Source organism: Chaetura pelagica, unplaced genomic scaffold, assembly GCF_000747805.2.
Source record: "Chaetura pelagica isolate M959 unplaced genomic scaffold, ChaPel_1.0 scaffold234, whole genome shotgun sequence".
Taxonomy (NCBI): domain Eukaryota; kingdom Metazoa; phylum Chordata; class Aves; order Apodiformes; family Apodidae; genus Chaetura; species Chaetura pelagica.
Genome location: NW_009952967.1, coordinates 973612 through 997987, shown reverse-complemented (window position 1 = coordinate 997987; position 24376 = coordinate 973612). Strand labels below are relative to the sequence as shown.

General features: G+C 45.5%; 1 protein-coding gene across 4 annotated transcripts in view; it reads right to left on the bottom strand.

Moving 5' to 3' along the window:
* Positions 1 to 24376, bottom strand: part of PAX7 (paired box 7) — a 109292-nt gene that overhangs the window by 41656 nt on the left and 43260 nt on the right. For all 4 annotated transcript variants that reach the window (XM_009995750.1, XM_009995749.1, XM_009995752.1 and 1 more), the window contains exon 5: positions 15848 to 16047. In XM_009995750.1, the coding sequence (XP_009994052.1) occupies positions 15848 to 16047 (200 nt within the window). The remainder of the gene's footprint in view (positions 1 to 15847; positions 16048 to 24376) is intronic.

Sequence of the window (24376 nt, the reverse complement as noted above, 5' to 3'; positions counted from 1 at the left end):
CTGGCAGTGTTGAAGGGCAGGTTGGATGGGGCTTGGAGCAACCTGGGCTGGTGGGAGGTGTCCCTGCCCATGCAGGGGGGTTGGAACTGGATGATCTTTAAAGTCTCTTCCAACCCAAACCATTCCATGGGTCTCTGTTCCTCAGTTTACTTTCTCCAGAATGATAATATAACTCCTGCCCTGTCTCCTGGGTGAAGAAGGTATGTGGATTTAAAATTGTTAAAGATACTGCTAAGAGCACAGGAGTGTGCTGTCAGCAGTAGGGTGAGACGAAGAGGAATAATTTAGCTTGTGTATTCCAAGAGAGTCCAATGCCAAACAGACGCATTGCTACCACCTGGCCATTCTGCCTTGTTATCTGACAACTCTGTGAATTATGCTGAAGGATTAAGTACCATAATAGCAATGTGCCCAACTCTTGGATTTTGTTCTTCCTAAATAAACAAAGTCACTGTTCTCAAGGTCCATACATCAGAAATCCATTCCCCTCATCTTTCCTGTTGGGAAATCAGCTTTGCAAAAGAAACACAGAGGGAAAGACTTCTTAAACTCATTCTTCTTGTTTTATTTATTTATTTATGTATTAAGTTTATTGCCTGTGTTGAAGCTAATTAGAGAACATGTATTCTGAGGCAGAATGTGAGGGAATGGCTACCTTCATTCCAGGCAAAGCCTTTCCAAAGCCAGTGTCACAAGTATCAGCTCCACACAAGCACAGGTGCCCACCTGGCACTGAGAGGTGTGTGAAGGGGTTTGTGTCACGTAGCAGTAGAGAAAGTGTGTGCCCAGATAAAGCTCCTTTTTCACAGGATGTTGGAAAACACCCTCAAGATCATCAAGACCAACCACCACCCCTACTCTCCCAAGTCCAGCACTAAGCCATGTCCCCCAAGAGCCACCTCCAGACAACTTACAAACACCTCCAGGGATGGTGACTCAACCACCACCCTGGGCAGCCTGTTCCACTGCCTCACAACCCTTTCAGTGGGACAGGCCTTTTCCTGCTGTTATCACCAGCAGTGGAAAAGCATCTAATCCCCAGCATGGAGCATCCTCAGGTGATGCCAGGTGTGCACCCACACACCTCTCCTGCCATCCCTGTGAGTGCTGCTGCCCCCAGGGGATTAGACTCAGGATTTAACAGCCCCCAAAGGCCCTCCCTCCCTCTCTCTCTGCACCAGCTGAAATCCCCAAGTTTTGCCTACAAAGACTTTGCAGGCAAGTGGGGATCTTGCTTTTCAAGAGCCCGAGTGTTGCCAAAGCCCCACAGAAAACATCTCTTTTACTCAAGCTCAGTGTTATTGGCATTGTTCTACTGGGAAGTGTCCCTGCCCATGGCAGGAGTTTGGTACCTGATGATCTTTAAGGTCCCTTCCAACCCAAACCATTCTATGGCTCCATGATTACAGTAACATTTCAAAGAGAAATTACACAGCATGGAATTTAACACATACCTGTTTATTTCACAGAGATGAACCCGATTAATCCAGCCCATGCAGTTCATCACCATAGGTAGGAACACACAATTTCTCAGACCCCAGGGCTAGAATGAGCCATTTCAGTCCTGCCCAGGACCCCGTGAGAAGGACAGGCTTGTTCTGCACAAAGCCTCTTGGCAGACAAGTGTCCATGGAAGAGCTCAAGGATCTTTTCTATGGACTGCTCTTGTCTGGCCTTCCGGATGACCCACAGGATATGAAGAACAAATACTACTCCCAGAAGAGATTTCATGAAGAGGTTGAAGTCCTTCATGAGACTTACTCCTCATGACAGCCCAGCATCCTGAGTGTGTACATATAACTGCTTTTCCTTATCACTTATCTTCCCTTCCCTCTAAATAAATATCACTACCTCAGGAATAGGGAGGAGGGCACATGCAGCCTAAATGCTTCCAGCTTCCAGGAAAATAACCAAATCACACACACACACACAAAAATCCCCACACAAACCCCTCAACTTTCAGACTTTGGCATCTGGACTTTTTCCAATTTGCTTCCCCTCTACTATAATTATCAAACAATTTTTTCTTGCTCCCATTTCCCTGCCAAACCCACATTTCAGAGGAAAGGGCAAAAAATTGGGAAGCATCTCCCCTCTGCACCTCTCAGCCCAAAGCCCAGCCCAGAACACTGTTGCAGACCTGACAGCAGTGATCCATAAAACCAACAAAAATACTTCTACCCCAAACACGTTGACATTCTTGAATATGGGAAAGCTACATATAATAAAAACTAATGGTCCTGCAGTGCTGTGTCCTGGGCTGCATCACAAGCAGCATGGGCAGCAGGGCCAGGGAGGGGGTTCTCCTCCTTTCCTTGGCTCTTGTAAGACCCCACCTGGAGAACTGTGTCCAGCTGTGGAGCCCCCAACACAAGCAGAATATGGAGCTCCTGGAGCCAATTCAGAGGAGGCCATGGAGATGATCTGAGGGCTGGAGCAGCTCTGCTCTGGAGACAGGCTGAGAGGGTTGGGGTGTTCAGCCTGGACTTTCCAGTGCCTGAAGGGGCTCCAGGAAAGCTGGGGAGGGACTTGGGACAAGGGCAGGGAGGGATGGGATGAGAGGGAATGGACTAAAACTGGAAGAGGGGAGACTGAGGTTGGACACGAGGAGGGAATTCTTGGCTGTGAGGGTGGTGAGAGCCTGGCCCAGGTTGCCCAGGGAAGCTGTGGCTGCCCCATCCCTGGCAGTGTTGAAGGGCAGGTTGGATGGGGCTTGGAGCAACCTGGGCTGGTGGGAGGTGTCCCTGCCCATGCAGGGGGGTTGGAACTGGATGATCTTTAAAGTCTCTTCCAACCCAAACCATTCCATGGGTCTCTGTTCCTCAGTTTACTTTCTCCAGAATGATAATATAACTCCTGCCCTGTCTCCTGGGTGAAGAAGGTATGTGGATTTAAAATTGTTAAAGATACTGCTAAGAGCACAGGAGTGTGCTGTCAGCAGTAGGGTGAGACGAAGAGGAATAATTTAGCTTGTGTATTCCAAGAGAGTCCAATGCCAAACAGACGCATTGCTACCACCTGGCCATTCTGCCTTGTTATCTGACAACTCTGTGAATTATGCTGAAGGATTAAGTACCATAATAGCAACACGGCTGCACTGTTAGGAGGGATAAATAGACAGATTAGAATCATGGTTTCTGTGTTAGACAAGCTAAATAGATAGAACCAGACCGGAGGGAATACAGGTTTTTTTCTTAGCTTCTCTGGACTGAAGCAAATCACTGTTGTCTGTATGCTAAGACATGCTCTCCTTGCAAGAGGCATTGCAGTGAGCACTAGAATTGTACTGCAGCCAATTTAAATCTCTGTGCATCTAAATAAACCCAGTATTAAGGCACGTGCAAAGCTGGGCTCGTGTTTCCTACAGTGCTAGTTTACCTGTGAGACTCAAGGGGAGATTTTTCTAAATGCTTTTGTCTTCCCCAATGTGTTTTATCATAGGCAATCTCCCTTCTGCATAGTAGGAAGGGCTTCTCAAGCTGTCTCTTGGGCTTGGTTTACTTCATTTAATCAGAGAGGCTGATAGACCCAATCCCTGTTTGGGGTTCAGAAGTATGTGGATAAGCTTTCAAACCAGATGAGAATGCAGCTGCTGGACTTTGTGAGGCCTAAAGGGCTAGAAAACATGATAAAATTTCACAGCAACAAGAAAAAACTGAGCAAAAACCAAGAGTGTAAAGCGTTCAGGGGAAAAAAAAAAAAATCATCAGGCTCCCAAACTGCTCAACATCAGATCAGAAGGTGGGGTTACAAGGGTTTGAGGCACTGCAGTCCAAACTGTCTCCATACCTTGTGAACCAAACCAAAACACTCTTCCCTAAACACAGCAGAACCTTAGTCTGAAGCACCCTGCACTTTAGAGATTACCCAAACCTCAAAGTGGGAGTCTTCCTCTGGCCTTTAGATTGAGTCCCCCTGTCACTTGTTAGTTTGCCTTTCACTTCTTGGCACCCGTGGGTAAGGAAAAGTCACTCGGCATGACAAGGCAAAGTGTTTTCCCTGAGAGCTGCTGATTTCACGGAGTGCTGGCTCTCAGTCCCCCTGCACTGCAGTGGTGCTTGCTGCAAAAAACAAGCATCCACTGAGCTCTGCACACAAACTTCTGTGAGGTTCTCTTGACAGTCTATTATTGCTTCCTCTGTGTTACTCAAGTACCAGTGTGCTGTGGAGACGGTCTGATTAAAACATGCTAATGATGCTGTGTTTGATCTGCTAGGAAGGACCTAGCCCTGGGCAATCCTTCACTCTTATTTACATCCTGGTACAGTGAAAACAAAAAAAAAACCAACACCCAGTTTTCTCTGGAAGAGCTGGTCTAAATTAAACCCCTGAAATGTACACAATGCTGATGTCAGGTCCTTGGCACCAAAACGTGTCTTTTTACAGACCTATTCCTACTGCACTGCACTGCTGGCTGAAGTAGCATAACCTCTGAGCACCTTCCAAAAGTGTGACAGAAATAGGTCAGCTCACATCCGATCTGCATTGATCAACAAAGTCCATGCAGGTCAGAACCACTCTGTCCATTTTTGGCACCAGAAGACACTAGCAAAATCTAGGACAGAGTTAAGGAGAGAGAAAAGAATGAACATTAAGGTCTGTAGCACTTCACAACTCTTTTATCCAGTCCAATTCATAGCACAGTTTCTAGGAGCAGTGAGTACCACAAATGGATAAATAACCTTTTGTTTGCCCTGGTCATGCAAAGAGGACAGTCCTGTCCTTCCCTCATGGATGTGTCATTCATGCTTTGAATTAGGGACACAGAACCTGGCTCCTCCTCTCATAAAAATTGCTTCCACTTTCACAGTCAAGGACATTAAAACTGTCCAAATATTTTTGTTAGCTAAACATAAAGAGTTAAATAAACCTTCTCTTTTCAGAGAAAAAGGCCCAGTCCCAAGTTGGAAGAGCTTCCATGGCAAAGAAAATAAAAGATCTCAATGCTAAGGACAGCAAATGAAATTAAAACACCTGAAGAAAAAAACCATAACTAAACAGTAATGAATCTAGGAATTAAGAGGGAAAGAGAAATTGAACTCCAAGAAAGTAAAAGCCACTCCAGTGATTTCTGACACTTTCCCAACGTTGCCAACACACCTTTGTATCCCTTATCCAGAAATACAATTCACATCTGTGCATACGACTCCTCATTCTCCACACCCAGTTCCGGGTGTATAGTTCCTTTATTTTTTGAGGGAGATTAAAAGGATACTCTGGATCCTTTTACAACCAGGTAGGGTGGACCAAAAAGGCCTGGGCATGGACCATTCCTGGGATATCTCCAATGCACATGGCTGTGTGAAGAAAGGAGAGCTCACTTTCCAGTCAGTGGAGTATCACCAGAGAAAGAAACTACTCTTAATTATGGCACAGGCTCCTTCTGTGATTTCAGGAAAGCTTTTTTGATTTAAAGTCAATTGAAACATTTCTGCATTCAACAAGTTTTGGTCCTGACATAACTCATGCATCAGAACAACACCTCTAAACTGAGGACGAACCCCACATTTTCTTACATTTGAGTTTATTGAGCAATCAGACATCTGAGATAGAGGCTCCTTTAACTGCCAGTAGGCACCAAGATCTGCTTTGTCTACAGCAAAACAAATAATAAACAATAATCATAGTAAATACACAGGCACCAAATGAGATTCACAACTACACACTTCAATGTGGTGTTCCTTAACAGAGCCTGGCTGGAGAATCCAGCCATAAACACACTGAAACATTCCATAAACAAACTGATAGGATTTATCTTCCCATGCAGAGGAAGGGACATTTCATGGCCCAAACAGGTTGATGCTGCCCCTAATTTAGAGCCCAGAGAAAAAAAAAGAAGATACAGCCCAGCTAATGATGTTAGCACTTCTTTCCCTTCCCCCTCCTTAAAGGTGGCTCAGGCCTTTATGCTTATAAATCATTTTATTGAGAGTTGAAATATAGAGGCTAGAGCATCTCACTGTAATGCGAGGCGCACTTCAAAGGGAACCTGCTTTCATTTCACAACAGTTAAGGTTTTATCAGCCACTAAAGATTCCCCCTGCCAGAGTATCCTGTTACACCATGTTAAGCCTGGGGTGGAGGCTATGGCTGCTAAAACCAGGCTGGTGGGAAGAAGACGAGGAAGAGGAGGAAGTTTTGAAGCTGCTGATTTAGCTATGGGTTCTAGAGGCTGCTAGGGCTGGATCACATGAGTTTTATGCTGGGACAAAGAGAGGCAGCATTTGGGGAAAGAGCTGTGTGAGGAACCCAAGAGCAGAAAACCCAGCACGTCAGGAAGCTGTTTTTTCTTAAAAAGACAAGTTCTTCGTGCCCTTTTGTCTGTGCACAGCAGAGACATCCTGCACTGTGTAAATGTGCTGCTTTCCAAGGGTGTGGAAGTATAAGAGAGGCCACTAAGGACAATAGTTTGTACCTGTTGAAGACATTTGGGGCTTTTGTCCTTGTGAATTGTCTTGCAAATAATGTACTAAGGAGACAGGAGACAGGGTTATAGAAACTGCTCAGCTCATCTGAGGGGAAGCAGATAGATACAGGAATGTTCTCATGGAAAATAACTGAAAAGAAGATATCCAAGCAGGTTCTTCATGTTCCAGTCAAGGCCAGGAGTGCAGATAAGACCAGAGTCCCTCACTGTGCCATGTGCTCCTTGCTCAGTGAGCACATTTGCTCCTTCAAGGATCCTGAAGGATAAATGTTCACTGCAGAGTATCACTCCATCCCTTCCCAGATGGCACAGTGAGACTGAGAGACCTCTCCAATTCATCACTGTCTGTCTCACAGAACCAGCTGATTTCAGAAGAGCCCATCCTCCTGGATTGGCTTTGGGGCAAAGGTTAGCACTGCTTCTTATTTAACCTGAACGTCTGCACCCAACCCTGCCCAGGATGTCCCAGCCACTTGTTCCCCACCAGCAGAGAAGGGCTGCAGAGACAGCTGCCTGCCAGGATGGGGCTGGACTGAATTATCCCCGCAGCCCCTGAGATATGGGTCAGCTCCCACAATTTGTCAGACAAGGAGAGGAAAGGAAGGTCAAAAAGAGCCTCCTGTGGGAAAGAAAGCCTGTTGTGTTTCTGCTCAGCCTAATCAGGACTTGATGTTGGAGAAAGATAGATGGGATAAATGAGCTCATAAATGAAAACAGGGATAGAAAAGGAAAATTGTACCTTTGCTTTCCAGCAGAATGGAAGGGATGCAATGTATGTTTGTTTTCACAGGCACAGGATGTTGTAGGAACCAGGTGGAATAGAATCACATGGTCACTGATGGCCCAAGCACACCAAAAAAATTCCCCTCAAGTCAGATGAGGTCCCTCCTCAAGTTGTATAGAGGCAGTTCTCCCAGACCAGGTCCTCCAGAGGTTCTCCTCTGAACCAGGGCAGATCCCTCCTGCAGTGCCTTGCTTTGTCCACACCAGTCATAAGTGCTGCAAATTCTGGACTTCCCAGGAGGCTCATGTAAAAGAGGAGACATCCCAGGAGGCTGATGCTTCTAGAGGGGACCTCCAGCAGCAACAGCAACGAGAGACCAGGGTAGCTATTGCTGTTTCAGCCCTCCCAGACTGGAATGGGCTGAGATGGTGAGTTGGGGTCCTCTGAGTCCCCACAACTGTTTAGTGACAATTATTTATACTTCCTCTGCCAGGTGCTGAGAGGTGCAAAATATTTTAGGCACATATTTTAGGCATATAGGCTTTCATCTGCATGTGTAGGGATGAGGCTGCATCTAGTGACACTTGGGTTCAGTGCCTAAAAGGCTGAACCTCTGTCACTTGTGGGTAAGATAAATATTAAGCAAGGTTAGTGGAGCAGAACAAATCACTCTTCACAAATGAGATTATCCAATGAATTTAGCCTATATTTCTCCTGGCATATCCTCATTCCTGAAGGTGTTAGCTATTTATAACCATCTGCTGAAGAATTTCAACAGTTTGTGGTATGTGGATTTTTTTGCAACCCCCCCTTTTCAAACCATTGTTAGCAGTGAAATACTTGTATTGATTACTTTATTCTTGCACTACTCTTTGAACAAATAGTGTCACAAACACTTCCTCAACCAAAAGGCCATCTCTACCTTTATATGATCACCACAGTGTGAACACCTATTAACTACTAATGGATTTCATCCTCCAGACAGGGAATCAGGAGAAATGGGATAGGTCTGCCCACTTTCACACTGAGACATCCCAAACCCAGGTTTGAACTCTCCAGGTTGGAGCTTCATAGCTCCAAATCCAACCTTGCCAGTGATGTAGCTTTACCACTTACTGTAATAAAAGTTAGTAGCAGTTACAAATTAAAAAAAAATAAATACTACCATTGACACAGCTATTGGATTGTGAATGATTGTTTGCAAATGTTGTGTTTTCCAGCTCTACCTTTTACAAACTGTGCTTCATTGTTGTTGTATGGGGAAATTCTGTTAAAAAAAACCAAAACCAAACCTTCTGTTTTCCTTATCTCCTTACCTCTCTATAAAACCTGTGTCTGAGGATGAATGGGACTTGTGGAAGCTGAAAGACATCAGGATGAGTTCACTGCTGTCAGAAAGCACCTGTGAGGGACTGTATTTTATTCTTTCTCTCCACTTGGACACTTGCTCCTTAGATGGCCAAGTCTTAATAGTGTTATTGTTGCACTGAAACATTTTGGAACAGGTTTTGATGTTCACACCTCACAAGGTGAATGAGATGTTTCCTGCTGCTATTGTTTGGCTAAAGGTAGTTTGGGCTTTAACAGCACAGAGATTCCCACTATTTAGATTTTCTTTCTTAAAAACCATGAGCTTTTAAAAAGAGCTGAAACACCACATGAAGTGGCTCAAAGATGAAAATTCCCTGGTAAACCCTCCTCCTGCTTATTATAAACATTTTCTATTGTTGACCAAACAGAATCTATTTAATTGATGGCCCAGTAATCAGAAAACCTTCTTAGCTAGGGAGATTGAGAACAGAGGGGAGCCACACAAGCTGGTTGCTCAAAGCCACAACACACTTTTCTGGGCACACACTTGGTGGTGGCTCTTCTAGTATCAAGACGTTCAGCAGATGGCATATGAGCAAAGTGTATGAGAAAACATTTTGGTGTACACCCTCACTAGACTGGAAATTTTGGGATAAAGGTTCTCCTCATAAACCCTCTGGGAGGCCCTGTTTGTTTTTAATACAATGGGACAGACAGTCTGCTGCTATAAATCAGTGCAACTTCACTGCCTTCCCTTTAGACCAGCTGAGTGTGCAGTGTTGCACACAACTGCTTCACCCAAGGAACCAGGATCTCGTTCATTGCTTTGGCCTCTGGGCCCTCTGGCCTTTGTAAGAAAATCACATCATTACCACATTGTTTAGAGAATCCCTTTGTGACCATGAGGCTGACAGTTCTGTTCCTGGGTCCAGAGAAAAGCAGAACAGGACCAAAAAACAAAACAAAACAAAACAACAACAAAAAAGGGACAGTTCTAGGTTTTGCATCTCAACACAAAAATTCACCATTTTATCTAAAATTCACATTTTACTGAACTGAATGGATTCCTCCCTCTGCAGAAGGCAGCAAGGGGAAAAGAGCACTTTCTGACATAAATGTCTCCATTTGTTTCACACAGATTCCCTGCCCCACACAGAGCTGGTCCTGTCAAATAACACTGCAACTCCTGAAGTTTGCAGTCATTCCTGTTGATTCCAACTCATGCTTTGCCAGAAGGACTACAGGATTAGGCTTATCATTTCCATCTTCAGGAAAGTATAATATATTTAATGAAATAGCACTGACACTCTCCAGCAAAATGCCCTCAGGCTCACACACCTGGGACCATGTCCTCTGTCAGTGGGACATTTCTGATTCCAAGGGAGCTGGTTACTTTAATTCTACTACAAATAACAAAAGTGCTGATGCTCTTCTAAGTGAGATAGGATGTGCTTGCAATTTTAAGAGGTCTGGATTTTCCAAAGTTCAGGTGGAAAATTACTTGCTTCTGCAGTTTAGATACCTGGAAATGTACTTTTTTTATTTTTTACCTCACTGGGGTGGGCTGAGGGCTTATTTGGAGCATATTGGCTAGGGCGAGTATGTAGTGGGTTACTCCTTTCTTTAATCCAGTTGCATTTCTAATTCAGGCTGGGAAGATGGGAAAGAACAGTAGCAATGACATGAGACACCCAGGATGGATTAATCCAGCCAACAGAAAGCACATGACGAGGCTGCAACCGACCTCTCTCCCTCTCTCATTAGCAACATCCATCTGCACTGAGATCTCCACGGGACGTGAGGGGGAAGCATCTGGACCCTCCTCTCACCAGCTCGGCGGCATCCAGCCCTGGCTGGCTTTACCTTGCAGATCCGCTTGTTTCAAGCTGGCTGGAACGGTGCTTTCCCCTCTCCCTGACCTCTCCCGGGAGCTGGATGCCTCCCGGCAGAGCTCGGCTGCTCTCCCGACGTGCCTGGGCACACGCAGCAGCAGCACCGCGGTTCTCACGGACCGGCTGCCGCGGTGCCAGGGGCTGTTCCCGCCGGGCTCCGTCTCTCTGGACGCTCCGGTGTGAGAGCACGACTGGCCCCGTGCCCTGGAACACCGACGTGCCAAGGCAGGCTCTGCCAAGCACAGCCCCAACTGCCTGCTCCTCTGCACAGCCTCCCAGTGCCCCCAGCTGCTGCCAAGACCACAGGGCAGCTGTTGTGTCATAACCTCACTGCATCTCCCTTCACCAGAAATGTAAACTAGGCAGACCCTCCAGAAGAAAGAAAACATTCTCAGCTGACCTATAAGGGAGGGAGGGGGTTGACTTCTGAGGGCCAGTTTGGACAGATCTCAAAGGGTTTGGGAAGCAAAACACCAGGCAAACAGCATTAGGCTGCAGCAGCTTTGCAAGACTCCATTTAAGGGTTATTGTGAGGAACACCTGGGTACCACTTCACTGTCCCTCTGTACTAGCCACATCCCTGGAACTGTTGAAGGGCAGGTTGGATGGGGCTTGGAGCAACCTGGGCTGGTAGGAGGTGTCCCTGCCCATGCAGGGGGTTGGATCTAGATGAACTTCAAGGTCCCTTCCAACACAAAGCATTCCAGGTCTCTATGATTCTACTGCTGGTAGAGACCTGCTTACCACCACACTGTCCCTCCATGTACCACCTTCACCTTCAACAAGCACCATCTCAAGGAATTGGATGGACCTTTGACTGCAGTGACAGCTGGGGAGAGGATTAGGTCCCCACCAGCTCACAACAAAGACATTTGAGAAGTTCTTGAGAAATCCATGTGTTTTCTGGAAACCAGACCACAGAGCACTGCTGGTAAAGGGTGGTTTTCAGCTGCTTTGCACTGAGCAGAATTGCTTTGTGAAAAATTTCAAGCAAAACTGAATGGAATTTCTTTTCTGGCACTTCCATTTGGCATGTCTGAGCTGCTGCAGCACCATCTAGAATACGGCTGTTTGTTTACTACAGCTTGAAACTGTGTCATAAAATACATATTATGTGAGTAGCCTAGAAATGCACTGAGATTTCAAAGACAGAATTGCTCTGAGCCTTTTTATTAAATGAAACATCCATTTTCTCCCAGGCAGAAATCACAACGGTATCCATCATAAAAATGATCAATAGAGCACTGGGTTGCGACTCCTGCTGTCTAGTTTAATTTTGTTATTGAAATAATGGTTTCTCAGTGCATGGAATTTCCTGGGGATTAATAACAGACATCAGGATCACAAGGCATCCCACCCGTTGGCACTTTCTTATTTATTTCTGGAAAGCACCCACTGCCCAAACCATAGGAATCAGGATTAACAGACTTGCTAACAGGATGCACGTTCGTACCCTGTGGTATGACCACCTGAAGCATCCACAAGTGATGCTGAGAAGCCAAAACTACCTTTTTTTTTTTCTCTTTATTTTTTTGGGGGGGAACAAATTGGTAGATTTCTGGGAAAGCTTTTTGATAATACTTTGGAGCCTGCCACATCTGACTCATTGTAGCACCAGGAAAAATGGAGCTGGGCTGCTTGGATGGGAACCAAAGTCTAGTTGTGAAAAATATTTTCAGCACACAAATTTCTAAGTGACCTGGGGCTGTGGTACCGACCTGGGGACAATCTGGGCATGTGCACTGCTTTGTTTCACCTTGTATTTCTTTCTGCTAGTATTGTTCAGGTCAAAACTGAAATAAGCACTGGGGTTTGGTGGTAACCAGTCTCAAAAATGCAACATATTTGGGCAAACAGATCCACAAATGAGATAATCTAGGAAAAGGATTAGCCTCAACTCCTTAGGGCCACGGTTGAAATACCTGGTATCTCAGTTTTGACTTTGAGAAGTCATTTCTACACCTAAACAAGAATTCCCTGACAAAACTATTTTTCTATTGAAAAACATGGTCCTGACAAAGCTAAATTGTTTATGAGAAAAGGGTTGTTCTGAAAAATGTCCCTTCTCTGGAAACGCCAGGGAGAAAAGTTTTTAAAATTATCAGAGAATTCTGTTTAGGTTTGTTGTTTGTTTTTTTTTCCCACAGAAAACCTTTGCCATCCTTAGTTAAATAATTGCAAAGACTGGTGTAAAAGCCCAAAATACATTCAAGATCAAAATCAGAGTTCCCATTAAATTAGCTCAGTGAATTGCTGAGCTGTTAGACTTAATTTTTAAATTCATAACTCTTGGCATTCAACAACTTGTTTTCTGGAAGGGGGGACAAGGGAACTCACAGATGGGCAAGAATTTGTTCTGGACAATGAGTGTGGACACATGAGTCAAGACATTGCCTTGCACAAAAACAAGTAAGTGGGAATTTCCACTGGTGGTCTCCCTGGGCATGGATTTGACACTGTAATCCTGATCCTTCCGGAAATCCATGGCAGTCTTGTCCATGGCTATGCTCACTTTGGGATTAACCTTTCAATGGCTTGTACTTTTGGGCATGTTGAAGTCTGAATGCTGGAATCCTGCATCTCAAACACACAGACACTGCAGTGACCTTGCAAAAATATTGTTCACCCTCCTGTGATCTTCTTAGCAGATGAGAAACCGGAGCTTGGAACCACTCCCCACCACCACCTCCTCTTCTTGTTCAGCTTGTGAATTTTATTAGCTGTCAACGTGTCAAACTTCCACTTAGCTGGACAGCTGCATGACAAGCCAGGCTCTGAGGCCTGCCAATAATGTTTAACAGAGCTATCAGCTTTTCATGTGTAAGAGATTATGGTAGGTGAACACTCAGGTATCAGAGGGATCAAATGAGACTTCGCTAAGTTCACTTTTCATGTGGTAAAGCAAAGAGGCGAGGAGGAGAAAGAAGCAAAGAGAGGGACAGACTCAGTGGTGTTTGTTCAGGGCTTGTCTGGTGATTAACAAAATGGGATTCTAGTGCAGGGGTGTTGTGCCTATATGAGACAGAAAGCAAGCCTGACAGCAACATCTGAGATGTCATTCAGAGCCTCAGGTGTGATCCAGAGATTGTCCAGCCATGGCCACACAGCAGCCAAGTGGCACTGAGATCTAGAAGCTGGAAGAAGCCACGACCAGACACTGAGGAGCAGTGAAGGCTGCTCTTGAGTCTCTTTTGCAGCTACAGGTCACAACACACTTCTCAAACATCTGCCTCCCATTTTACATGTTGACAGGATGAGCTTTTGGGGACAAGAGAGATGGGCAGATGTTGGCATGGCCCTTAACACACAGGAACCTTGATCTCAGCTGGCCCTCCTGTTACTACATCTTGAATCCAAAGCACATCTCTTGGCTTTAAACACTGTTGAGACAGGAGTAAGACTATAAGGTGGTGGAAGATTCCCTGCTGGATGGGTACATGTGTGTGTGGCTGCCTTTTTTTTTTTTTTTCCTCCAAGAACTTGATTGACTAATGTTTGTAGGTCCCGAGAGCCAGTAAAAGATCTGCTCTGATACCCAGAAAATTTTACAAGGGGCGGCAGGCTTAAAAGTGGTGGGAAGAAGCTGACTCTGCCAGGATGTCAGAATGAGAAAGCCATCAGGAATGTGCCTCGGAGAACAGCTGCTACTTAGAGCCCTGGCAGGAACCTCCACACAAACTGCCTGGGAGCAAGTAAGGGGATTCAGAAATCACAGCTTGAGTCAAGGGAAAGGTTCTATTTATTTATTTATTTAGCTTTCCCTTTCCCTGCTTTTGCCTCCCTCCTTTCTCCCAGCCTTGTCACAGTGAGGTCAGAGTGCCTTGGAAAAGAATGAACCTGCCTCTGGTTTTTGCACCCCTGCCACTTCAAGGCTTCTCCCTTCCTCCCCAGCATTCCCACATCATGGCTCAGGCAATGCAGGTTTCTCTCACCCCATAAAAAGGTCTTACCTAAACTCCATTCTCCCCTGAAACTTCTTTTTCTTCACCTGTTTGCCACAGAAACATCTCTTTTTGTTTCTTTCTTAACATCTTATGTCCATCCACAACAAGCAAGACCAATTAGAAACAGAATATGCAAAACAAAAATGGGGGAATTTACACTTTCCAACTTTTGGTAGCTTAGTCACCTAAATAAGCCAGTTTCCCAGGCTCCACCTGTTTATGAACTTACATGACTAATGAATTAACACTATTATTGTTGAACACTCTGGCACAGCCCTTTGGCTAAGATAAAAACTAGAATGAGTTTAAATGTGCTATATTTCTTTTTTGCAGTCTCCATAGTCACATCTTGAGGGATTCAGGAAAATCTAGCACCTCTCAAAAGAAAGTTGGAGGGAGGTAAGAGGGCATCTGCTGCAGTGCTGAGATTGGCTGAGCACTTCTTTGGGAAAGAAGGCTAATGGGAAAAGTCCTTAACCAGTGAATATCCCAGGTGTAGGGGTGAAATGTCCATTCCCAGACAGCTGGGGGAAAACAGCAAAAACATTTGGCAGTTTGGGCTTCTGAGTGAGCACATCGAGCTCATTATCCTGAGAACCACAGAACAAAACAAACCAAAAAAAGCCCGTTTTGTTTTGGAGGAGTTAATTGAGTGACTGTTTCCTTGCCGCAAGCCTGAAGTACATTCCCCCTCTGTGCCCACAGTTCAAGGCACAGAGACCCCCATGCTCAGCCTGAAACCTAATCCCACTGCCCACACGGAGGACGGACTGCTGGGGTCTCCATTTCACTTCTTTAACCCAACACAATCCCCAATCCCTCCCCCCTTTCCTTCCCTTTCCCCAAGGGACTCTATTATACCCCCTGATCTGTTCACACTCCTTATCCCTCTGCGTGTTTGCACACACTGCTGACCCAGCCTTTATCTGGAAGACATAAGGGTCTCTGTGTGGAGTTCCCACAAGGGCTATTAATCGTGTAGATGTCAGAATCCCCTGGCTCCAAACCCTCCCTTCCTGCTCCTCCCCTCTTCTTCCCTCCCCCCGCCCTTTTTATGCTCTCTGAAGATCCAGGGGAAAAAAAAAAAAGTTTTATGAAAATTCACACAGGGAACTTGCAAACTTTGCAAAATATGATCTGCTCCCCTGGGCAAGGTTGGTAAATGGTTCTCCTAAAACACCAAATACAAACATACACACACACTGCTTCCTTCTAGGCAAATGGAGGAATTTCCTGCAACAGAAAATAGAGCTAAACGCCCTGCCAAGTTCAGGAAAGTTTGGCTTCTGATCCCAACCTGGATGGAAACCCTTTGGCTGGTACCTCTGCAACAAGCCAAATCCAAATGGCCTATCTGCAAATCCATGGGAACGTGGGAATCTGCAGAACTGGATTTAAGTCTCAGATCCTTGTGGATACAGCTCCAGAGAAGTGTGTCCACATCACCACCTTTCAACACTCTCCTCCCCAGCACTACCCTCTCCTTCCCCAAGGTAAACAAGCAGCTGTGCCACCAGGCTGACCTGCCACTCTCCTCCTCAGTCCTTACCTGAACTCGGGCCTCAGTGAGTTTGGTTCTCTGAGCCAGCTCCTCTCGTGTGTAGATGTCTGGGTAGTGGGTTCTCTCAAAGGCCTTCTCCAGCTCCTCCAGCTGCTCAGCTGTGAAAGTGGTTCGGCTGCGGCGCTGCTTGCGCTTCAAGGGCAGGTCTGGTTCGGATTCCACATCGGAGCCTTCGTCCAGTCTGTTACCTGGGGTGGGAAAGAAGTGAAAGATGAGGCTTACATGGTTAAAAAGCCGTAGGGAGAACGGCTGTTGGAGGAGATGAACAGCCCAGCAAAGTCATCTTACTTCTCCTGTGATGGTGTCCATCGAAACACTCTGCCCATGTACATTACCATTTATTTCTGTAATTTCCTACTATTACTTTTTCCCAAAACTGTAAAAAGACAAGCTATGAAAATCAGAACTGTCTGCAGGAAAGGGAGGGCTCAAAGTCCCCTATTCAAATCTTTACATAGAAAGAGCTTCCAATTATTGACTTAATTACTGCAAGAAATTCTATTTTTTTTTATTTGAAATTACTGTTTCAGAGTTGCACATTGAACACTGAAAAGATTTAGATGCTGAAATGAGCACATAAATGCAGAGTGTGTGTTTATAAATGGTGCCTTGACTTGTGCAGCCTCATTTCCCCTTGTGTTTTGTCAAGTATCAGCATTTCAAGAGTCTAATTTTTTTTTTTTAACCATCTCAGGAATTTAAAAAAATAATAAATTAGGAATTTTTACAGCTGGGAAAAACCTTTCCAACTCTGCTTCATTTCTGTTTTGAGCTGGCCATGGGATACAGTTCCTCTTTTCTTCACTTCCCAAATCTCAGCAGGAGTTTTGCACAAGATCAGACTCCTAGGGGATTAAGATGCCATGAAAGTCTTTTGCCGATGTCTAATTGGTCACCTGCTTCCTCCACTTTCACTAGCCATGGACCTCTGCCTTTCCCTTCTCCCTGCCTTTAGCCCTGGACCACACCTATAGCCTCCTGAGGGCCTTATCAAACCTGAAGAACTATAGACGGAATAAGTAAACCCAGTTTTGCTCTCTTTTTTGTGTCTGGAGATAAAGCAGAAGGCACTGCATTGACACTCCCCAAATCCACAGTCAGACCCAGTGGGTTTTAGAGGGGACACACCAAGAACAGGGTTAGCTGTGACTCTGATGTTCACCAGAGGCCTCTCATGCAGCAAAGCTTGGGTTTCAAAGAGGTGCAGGTTATCAGTTCCCTGCAGTATGGGTATTGATGGATGGAGGAGCTCAGCCAGGCCAAAACTTGATGTCTGCTTTTGGGACAGTGAAAAATGGGCCACTGGTTCACGGCAGCAGAGAAGGAAGAATATGAAACCTTTCAGCTACATGAGAGATCTGGCCTCTGTCACCTTTTCCTTCTCTCTCATGATAACAGCAGACTGACTAAATGTGCACTTATTTTTTCCTTACTCAGCCTGCTTTTCAAAAGGACTGCACAGGCAGACTGAGAGCAAGAATCTCCTTAAACACCATGCTCACATAAATATGTTTTTCTTTTGCCTAAACCTTTGCTAATTTAGGACGAAAGCAGGACTCACACGTATTCATCCTGACGATAAAGTTCCCTAAGTCACTAAGAGTGTTTTTCAGTCCTCGCTTTTTGTTCAGCTCCTATATTATCATCATCCAAAAATCTGCCTTTTTCTTTGCAGAGCTGGGAACAGCAGCTGTGACTTCCCCAACAGCTGCTGGAAAGTGGTGGCAGTTTGAGGAGTAAAAGGCAAAGATCCCACTGGAGCTCACTTGTTTATACTGAGCTCACCACAAAATGCCATCGCATTCATTCTGCTGCAGTACAAAAATGCTTTTATGTCTTGGGGCAAGTACAGTTGCACTGGAATCAAAGGAACTCGGCTGCAGTGGATGGGATGGTTTGTTTTGGGGGGGCAAACCCATCACCTCAAGAGGTTTTCCCTTTTTCTAGCTTAAGCTTAGTAATACACAGGGTCTTTACACACATTCATCTTTTTAAATCAGTGAGAAATCAGAGGAACAGCATCTGCCACACATTTTAAAGACAGTTTCACCACACGTAGCAGAAATTGGTTACTAAACTAGCTTTATGGTTCTGTCCATTTTCAGATCAGGTCTAGAGTCTCAAGTGGTGTAAAAGGAACATCTGCACTTGAAAATAACAGCCATCCACATCCGGGTCCCAGATGATTTGGGGCAGGTAGAAGCACATCTGGACCTTGGAGAACCATGCTGTGCAAAAGCACATCTGGAAACCTAGAGTATACAGTAAATTTATTTAATTTAATCACTTAAGTCACCATCTATTAGTGGTTTAATTAGTTAGTATCTTTTCTGGAAATACTTCACATGAACAAAAATTAAAAAAAGGGTGGAGGTGTGTTTTGGTCCAGGATGTGAGCAGGCCAGTGTGGAGAAGGAAAATACACACAGTGAAATGTCATTTAACTCTGCAAGCTAAACACATTTCTTTCCAGTAAATACACACTCGTGTACAGTTAGTATGCATGCTCAGAGCAACTTCCAGGCTGTGAGGTGTCTAGCACCAGAATTGTCATTTGCAGCATGTTTCATACCTCATGCAACAAAGCCCCAACCTGCTTGGCAAGTGTTATTGTGACAGCCATATCAAAAAGACCTTTTTAAGATCTCACTCTTCTCTTGGCTGCTTGATAGCAATTCTGTAACATCTACCTGCAACTCATCTACATGGTTGGTCCAACTGCTTACACAGTATCCTACAAATCTGGGATCCAATATCTGCCCAAGTGAGGGGGAAAAGCCTAGAAAAGGATCTCCAACATGTTTCATCTCCCACACTTTCTTTGCTACAAAAGTCTGGAACAGCCACACTGTCTTCAATACCTTTACGCTGTTTCAGGAGAGGAAAACTGATTGTCACGACTAACAACCTGTCCTGCTTGCTCACAGCAGCAGCAGTGACTGTGCTAGCCATCTTTCAGCTGCAGGGCTGAAAGAGTGGAGAGCCAAACCTTGCCACATAAACTGAGGTAACACTTTTCCTCCACAAGTCTCCAAACAGCTCCCAACTGGCATTATCTCCACTTCACAACTGCGGCAGGGGTGGCGGATGTCACCCACCTACGTTCACCCTGTGAGTCAGGAGCAAAGCTGGGAAAAGAAGCCACAGCTCCTTGCGCCAAGTCCAAGGCTCCAACAACCTGACTACAAAGACCAAACCAAGAGAGCAAGAAAAATCCCAGGGTATGTTTGGAACCAGCTGGTCTTAGTCCGATGCAGCTGCTGCTGTCAGACACAGATTCATTAAATAATATAGAAAGTCTTTCAGCTGAGACAGACTGTGGTGTGAGCCCATTATCTAATACACCTCCTACTATCAGGGGACAGTCTCCCTTACCTGCCTTGAGGATCTAACAGGTCTTTTTCATTCCCAAACAGCTCAAATCTGCTGGACAAATCCCTGCTGTAATCCCTACAATGTTTCTGTGCAATGAGAAGTTTTCCAAAGCTTCAGGAGCAACACAAGGAAACTTCAGGGGGGTTCATCCAAAACTTAAATGCTTCAAGACCCTGATCTAGTGGGAGATGTCCCTGCTTATGCAGGGGGGTTGGAACTAGATGATCTTTAAGGTCCCTTCCAACCCAAACCATTCTATGATTATGATTCTATGATTCATTTATTTGCCACAACATCCCTGTGTAGAAAACGGATGCGTGGCACTGCCAGCAGCAGGAGCAGTGGGACAATCCCAGTTTGCAGCCTCCAGCACCACAGGGCTATTGCAGTAGAAATAATCACCAGCATGCACGGGTAGCATTTTACACTTACTCAGCACAGACAGCAATGAACACCCTGTAAATGCAAAGGTGGAGAAATCTCTAGCAGCAGCTTCATGGGTGGCTTACCAATCATTGGTTGTGCTGAAGGATGGGAACCAGCTAGCTGTCCGATACACGGCTCCCCTAGGATATCATACTGGCTAAAGATTGACAGAAAAGAACAGAATGGAGAGGTGAATGGAGGGAAAAATCTCATGAGAGGACAAGTCAGAGAAAAGGAAAAACTAACAGAAAAGCGTGTACGTTACAAGACACACACACTGACCCCACTCTATATAAATATCTATCTATATTTATTTTTTTAAGAGCAATTCCAGTTTTATTAATTAGTGTAACTGCTCTGAAAGGAAAAATCCCAAACTGCTCAAATCTCTTCACTTTGCAGTGCTCTTAGAAATAAAGAGGGATAGGCTTTGGTATGGGAATGAAGGCAAGATTGCCAGTGTGAAAATTCCTCTGCTCAGAGGGTGCTATTCAGATGGACAGGCACCTTTTTGGAGCAGAGACACAACCACGGCTCACGCAAAGGGAGAGAGAAGACAGTGCGAAGGGACTCGCTGAAGGTTGGCATGGATCAATTTCAAATCCCACATCTTCAGGGAGAATGAGCTGGGGAAAACTGAATAAACCAAAATGCTTCTTTCTCCCCATGGAAATGAGTGCAGCCAGAGCACGTGTGTGGGATGGCATAGGAAAGGTGACAAATATACGTCTGGGCTTGTCCTGGGGTCCATTCTAGCATGAGGAAATGTGAAAATTATGGCCCACAAACTCATATTCCTGAATAATGCTGCTGATTCAGGTTGGGGTGCAATTAACAAGAGCTGGGCAGAGCTCTCTGGAAGGGTTTGAAAGGAGTACAGGTGGATTGGACCTTGAGGAAAGGAACAAGAAAAACCCTCTGTAATTATGGACTGGATGTGTACTCCCTTTCCCCATTCCCTCCACTCCTCCTGTTTCCCTTCCTCCCCCTCTGCCTTCCTCTCTCCACCTCCATTCACTGCTTCTGGACTCCTCTTAGCCCTGGAGTTAAATTAATCAACAGGATTAGGTGGAATCGGCCACAACAAGACCCTCCAGGCTCAGACTGAGCCCTTGATGCTCTACAAGGACCTGCTGCCTTGTCTTGAAGCACCTTGGTGCCGTCTGGAAGGATTGGCAGACAGGACCAGGCATGAAAACGCATTCATTAAAGTGGGGATCGGATTTTGTTGGGGGTAAAGGGGAGCTGCACATTCTCTCCTTCAGCATTTCTCATCTCATTTCCCCTCTCTCTTTCTCTCTTGCTTCCAGATGCACCATCCTAAAAATTAAATGTGTGTCGGAGGGGAGAGGCGAAGAGGGGGGAAGAGACGAAGAGGGGGAAGGGAATGGTTTTGTGAATGGCTTAGCTATAACTGCACCTTTTGTGCTGCAACTGGCTTTACAAACTCACCTAGACACTGCTGGATCAATGGTGATGCTACAAAACCAGACCTGGAGGGGACTGGCTGGGAAGCTAATGCAGCCATAGGGGAAACTGGGATTTAACAGCAAGAGAGGCAAGAAAAATCTCATATTGAAGGTACCAGCAAGATCTGAACACCCACACAATACAGCCCCACACCAGGTCCTCCTTCTTCACAACTCTCTCCATTCACCAGAGCCTGGTGGCCTCAAGCATAAAGGTAGGAATGCACATTTTCCCAGTCCCATGCGTACCTGAACTTCAGGTAAGAGAAATAATAAGATATATTATATATCCATGATATATCCATGGCAAGGATCTCATCCATAGCACATCTGTGGAGCAGGAAGGGTGGGACCCCACATCTCCCACTTTTTACTTCCCCCAAAAGGATGTAGGATGAGCAAGGATAACCAAGACCCAGCCATTTATTCACAGAGCATGTCCCCTGTGCTGGACCCTGCAGTCGACAGCTTCAGAAGCAAAAGCTGAAACTCCCCCTGACTTCTCAGCATCTGCCTTTCCCTCTGGCAGAAAGCAAACAAAACACATCAAAATGCAAACAAGACTATGAAAAGCCTAAGAGAAGGGCGACACAGTGGCAGCGTTGCAAGCACAGAAATGTATTGCCTCGATTTTTCTTCCCAACATGAAAACCAGAACACCCTTTTCTCTCTCTTCTTGGAAAATGATGAAGTCCTGACTTCACAATGAGACAGAGATGAGCAGAATAACCTCACTCCCCTCCAAACCTATTCAGCAGCAGGTGGGACTGCAAAGGGAGGCAGAGGTGTTTCAAATTCATCTCTCGCCCCCTTCTCCTGTCGAAGCACATTCCCAGACACACAAAAAATCCAATCATTGACACAGCATATACAATAAAGCTTGGGTTTCCCACTCCCTCCCTTTTCCAACCTGTAAACTCCCCATTCCCCAGCATTTGCTCGTGCCTGTGCAGCTGTATTACAGTTTAACATAGTTTAGAGGGCTGTGGTGTGGAGTAGAGGCAGAAAACGAATCACATAATAGTTGATATGCGTTTTAATCAAGTAATTCGGCCCAAGCAGAATGATAGTGCCTGTTGGTGGGGTGCCCTTGAATACCAAACAGACTGGGTAGCAGGCCTAGGAAAATGAAAAAGTCATTTACAGCTCAGCTGGGGACTGCAGTGTTCAGCAAAGCATTAGTGTGGGGGCCTTGGGAGATGAAGGTTTGGGTATTTTTCTTTTTTTTTTCATTTTTTATTTTTTATTCAGGCACTGAACTGGCCAGCTGTAACCAAACCACAGAGTGAGGTAATGTCCATGATGGGTTTTACAACCCGGAAATAATACTCACAGTGGAGCTGATGCTCTTGAACAGAGAGGCAGAGACAGTGTGTGTGTGCCTGTCTGTCTAGGGGGAACACAGAAAAGGGTGGGAGGGTCAAAGAGAAAAGTGTTTCACAGCTGGATAATTCCCTCCTCATGTCAAGATCTTTACCGAATGCGGAAGGACGTGGAAGGAAGGATGTTCATTTGTAGGATGGAAAGCTGGACGTTTAATGGATGAAAAAAGGAGCAAATGTAGAAGGTGTCCAAGAGTCAGCACCTCCCCATATATGGTGACAGGACATGGCCAGCCAGATAACCACAGTGAAAACCACACAACCTGTTCTGGCTTGGAATGTGGTATCCAATGATTTCTCTGTGTTTTAATCCCAAAAATTCACCTGGGAGGAGTCCAATATTCACCTGCTGAGCTTGAAGGCTCAAAGGTGGTGCAATGTTTCAAGTTTTCCCTGGTTCCAGCTGTTCTACTTCCCTGAGCACTCATCCAAAACTTATTTTCCTCCCAGCTCTGTCAGAATTTGCCACCTAACTCACGGACTGGTTTTGGGATTTTAAGAAAATTCTTTTACAGGAGTATCTCACCTAGCATCTACCCATGAAATACATGTGTGCTTCTAAGCAAAGCAATGTAAAAGCAGGTTAAAGTACCAGTTTGGAATGCAAAGAAGTACAAAATTCACCTTTACTTTCCACTAGAAATTTCCTACATCTCTTCAAATGAGCACCTTAAGCTTTCTGGGCTCCATTCCAGCTGGGTTCACAGGTACAACTACAAGTGGATCCCTACAAGATCTTGGAAAGAAAATCTAGAAGGACCCTGTTTTCCTTGGGACAATCATCCAGCACTAAAAGCCTCTTGGCCAACATGAGGATTTGCACTAAGTGAAGACATAGCCAACAGCTGTCTGCATTCCTCCCTGTATCAGTTGCAGCAGCTCCAGGTAATTGTTCTGGCTGGGAAGGTACCTGTGCCTTGAAGCTGGAAGCTAAACTAGTTGAGGCTTTTTCAAAGCCCACAAAGAAGGAATTGCATCCCTAACCAGATGCTCTTTCATAATCCATATAGACCAAGCAAACTCCCTTGCTGATGGTCACCAGTTCAGTTCTGGTCCAAGCCAAGAAGCTGTACTCCTTGATCTCAGAGGAGGAGGGATCTGGCCCCAGAGGCTCTATCCACTCTGCACGCAAAAGTAGTGAGAGGCATCAGGGCCCCAGCAAATCCTCCTGCAAATCAGGGTCTGGCAGCAGAGGTACCAGCTGCAGTGCCCCCATGCAAAGACACATGGTCACAAAAAACACAACATATTCTGTTCCTTGGGAGCAGTGAACAAAACCAAATCATCCAGAACATTTGGAAGAAGATCAGGAGGGAGGGAGGGCAAAAGAGAGCCTATGTCTCCAACTGCCTTTGTTAATTCCCAGCACTGGCCTGAACATAAACAGATGGAATATCCATCAACTCCAGTCGTCTTTTCTTTTCTTTCAACTTTTTTCTAGTTCTCGCCTCCCTGCCCCCTCCATCCCTAACTCTCTTTCTTCTGGCTTTTGTTTGGCCTTTTAAAGAACCCCGAGGTAATGAGGCCTGCCCCAACTCCCCAGCACATCTGTGAAGTCCATAAAAGGCCCCTTTTTCACTTCAATATTCATAGCCGCGTGCTTGTGGCAGGCGCAGGATCCAGCGGAGGGCTGCACGAGAGGGACTGCAGGGGCTGGCTGGCTCCTCTGCTTGAATTGAAACGATGTAGTTAGAGAGGCATCAATAGCACTCCCAAAACTGGGAAGCAAAGGGAGACCAGCTGGGATATGTGGGGAATAAAGAGGCAGGGAAAAGAAAAGGTCTGCTCACTTTCTCCGGAGTTTTTCCCTGTTTGCTTTCTTCACTTTTCATTTCTCCAGTTCCCTTAAAAGAATTCCTTATGGA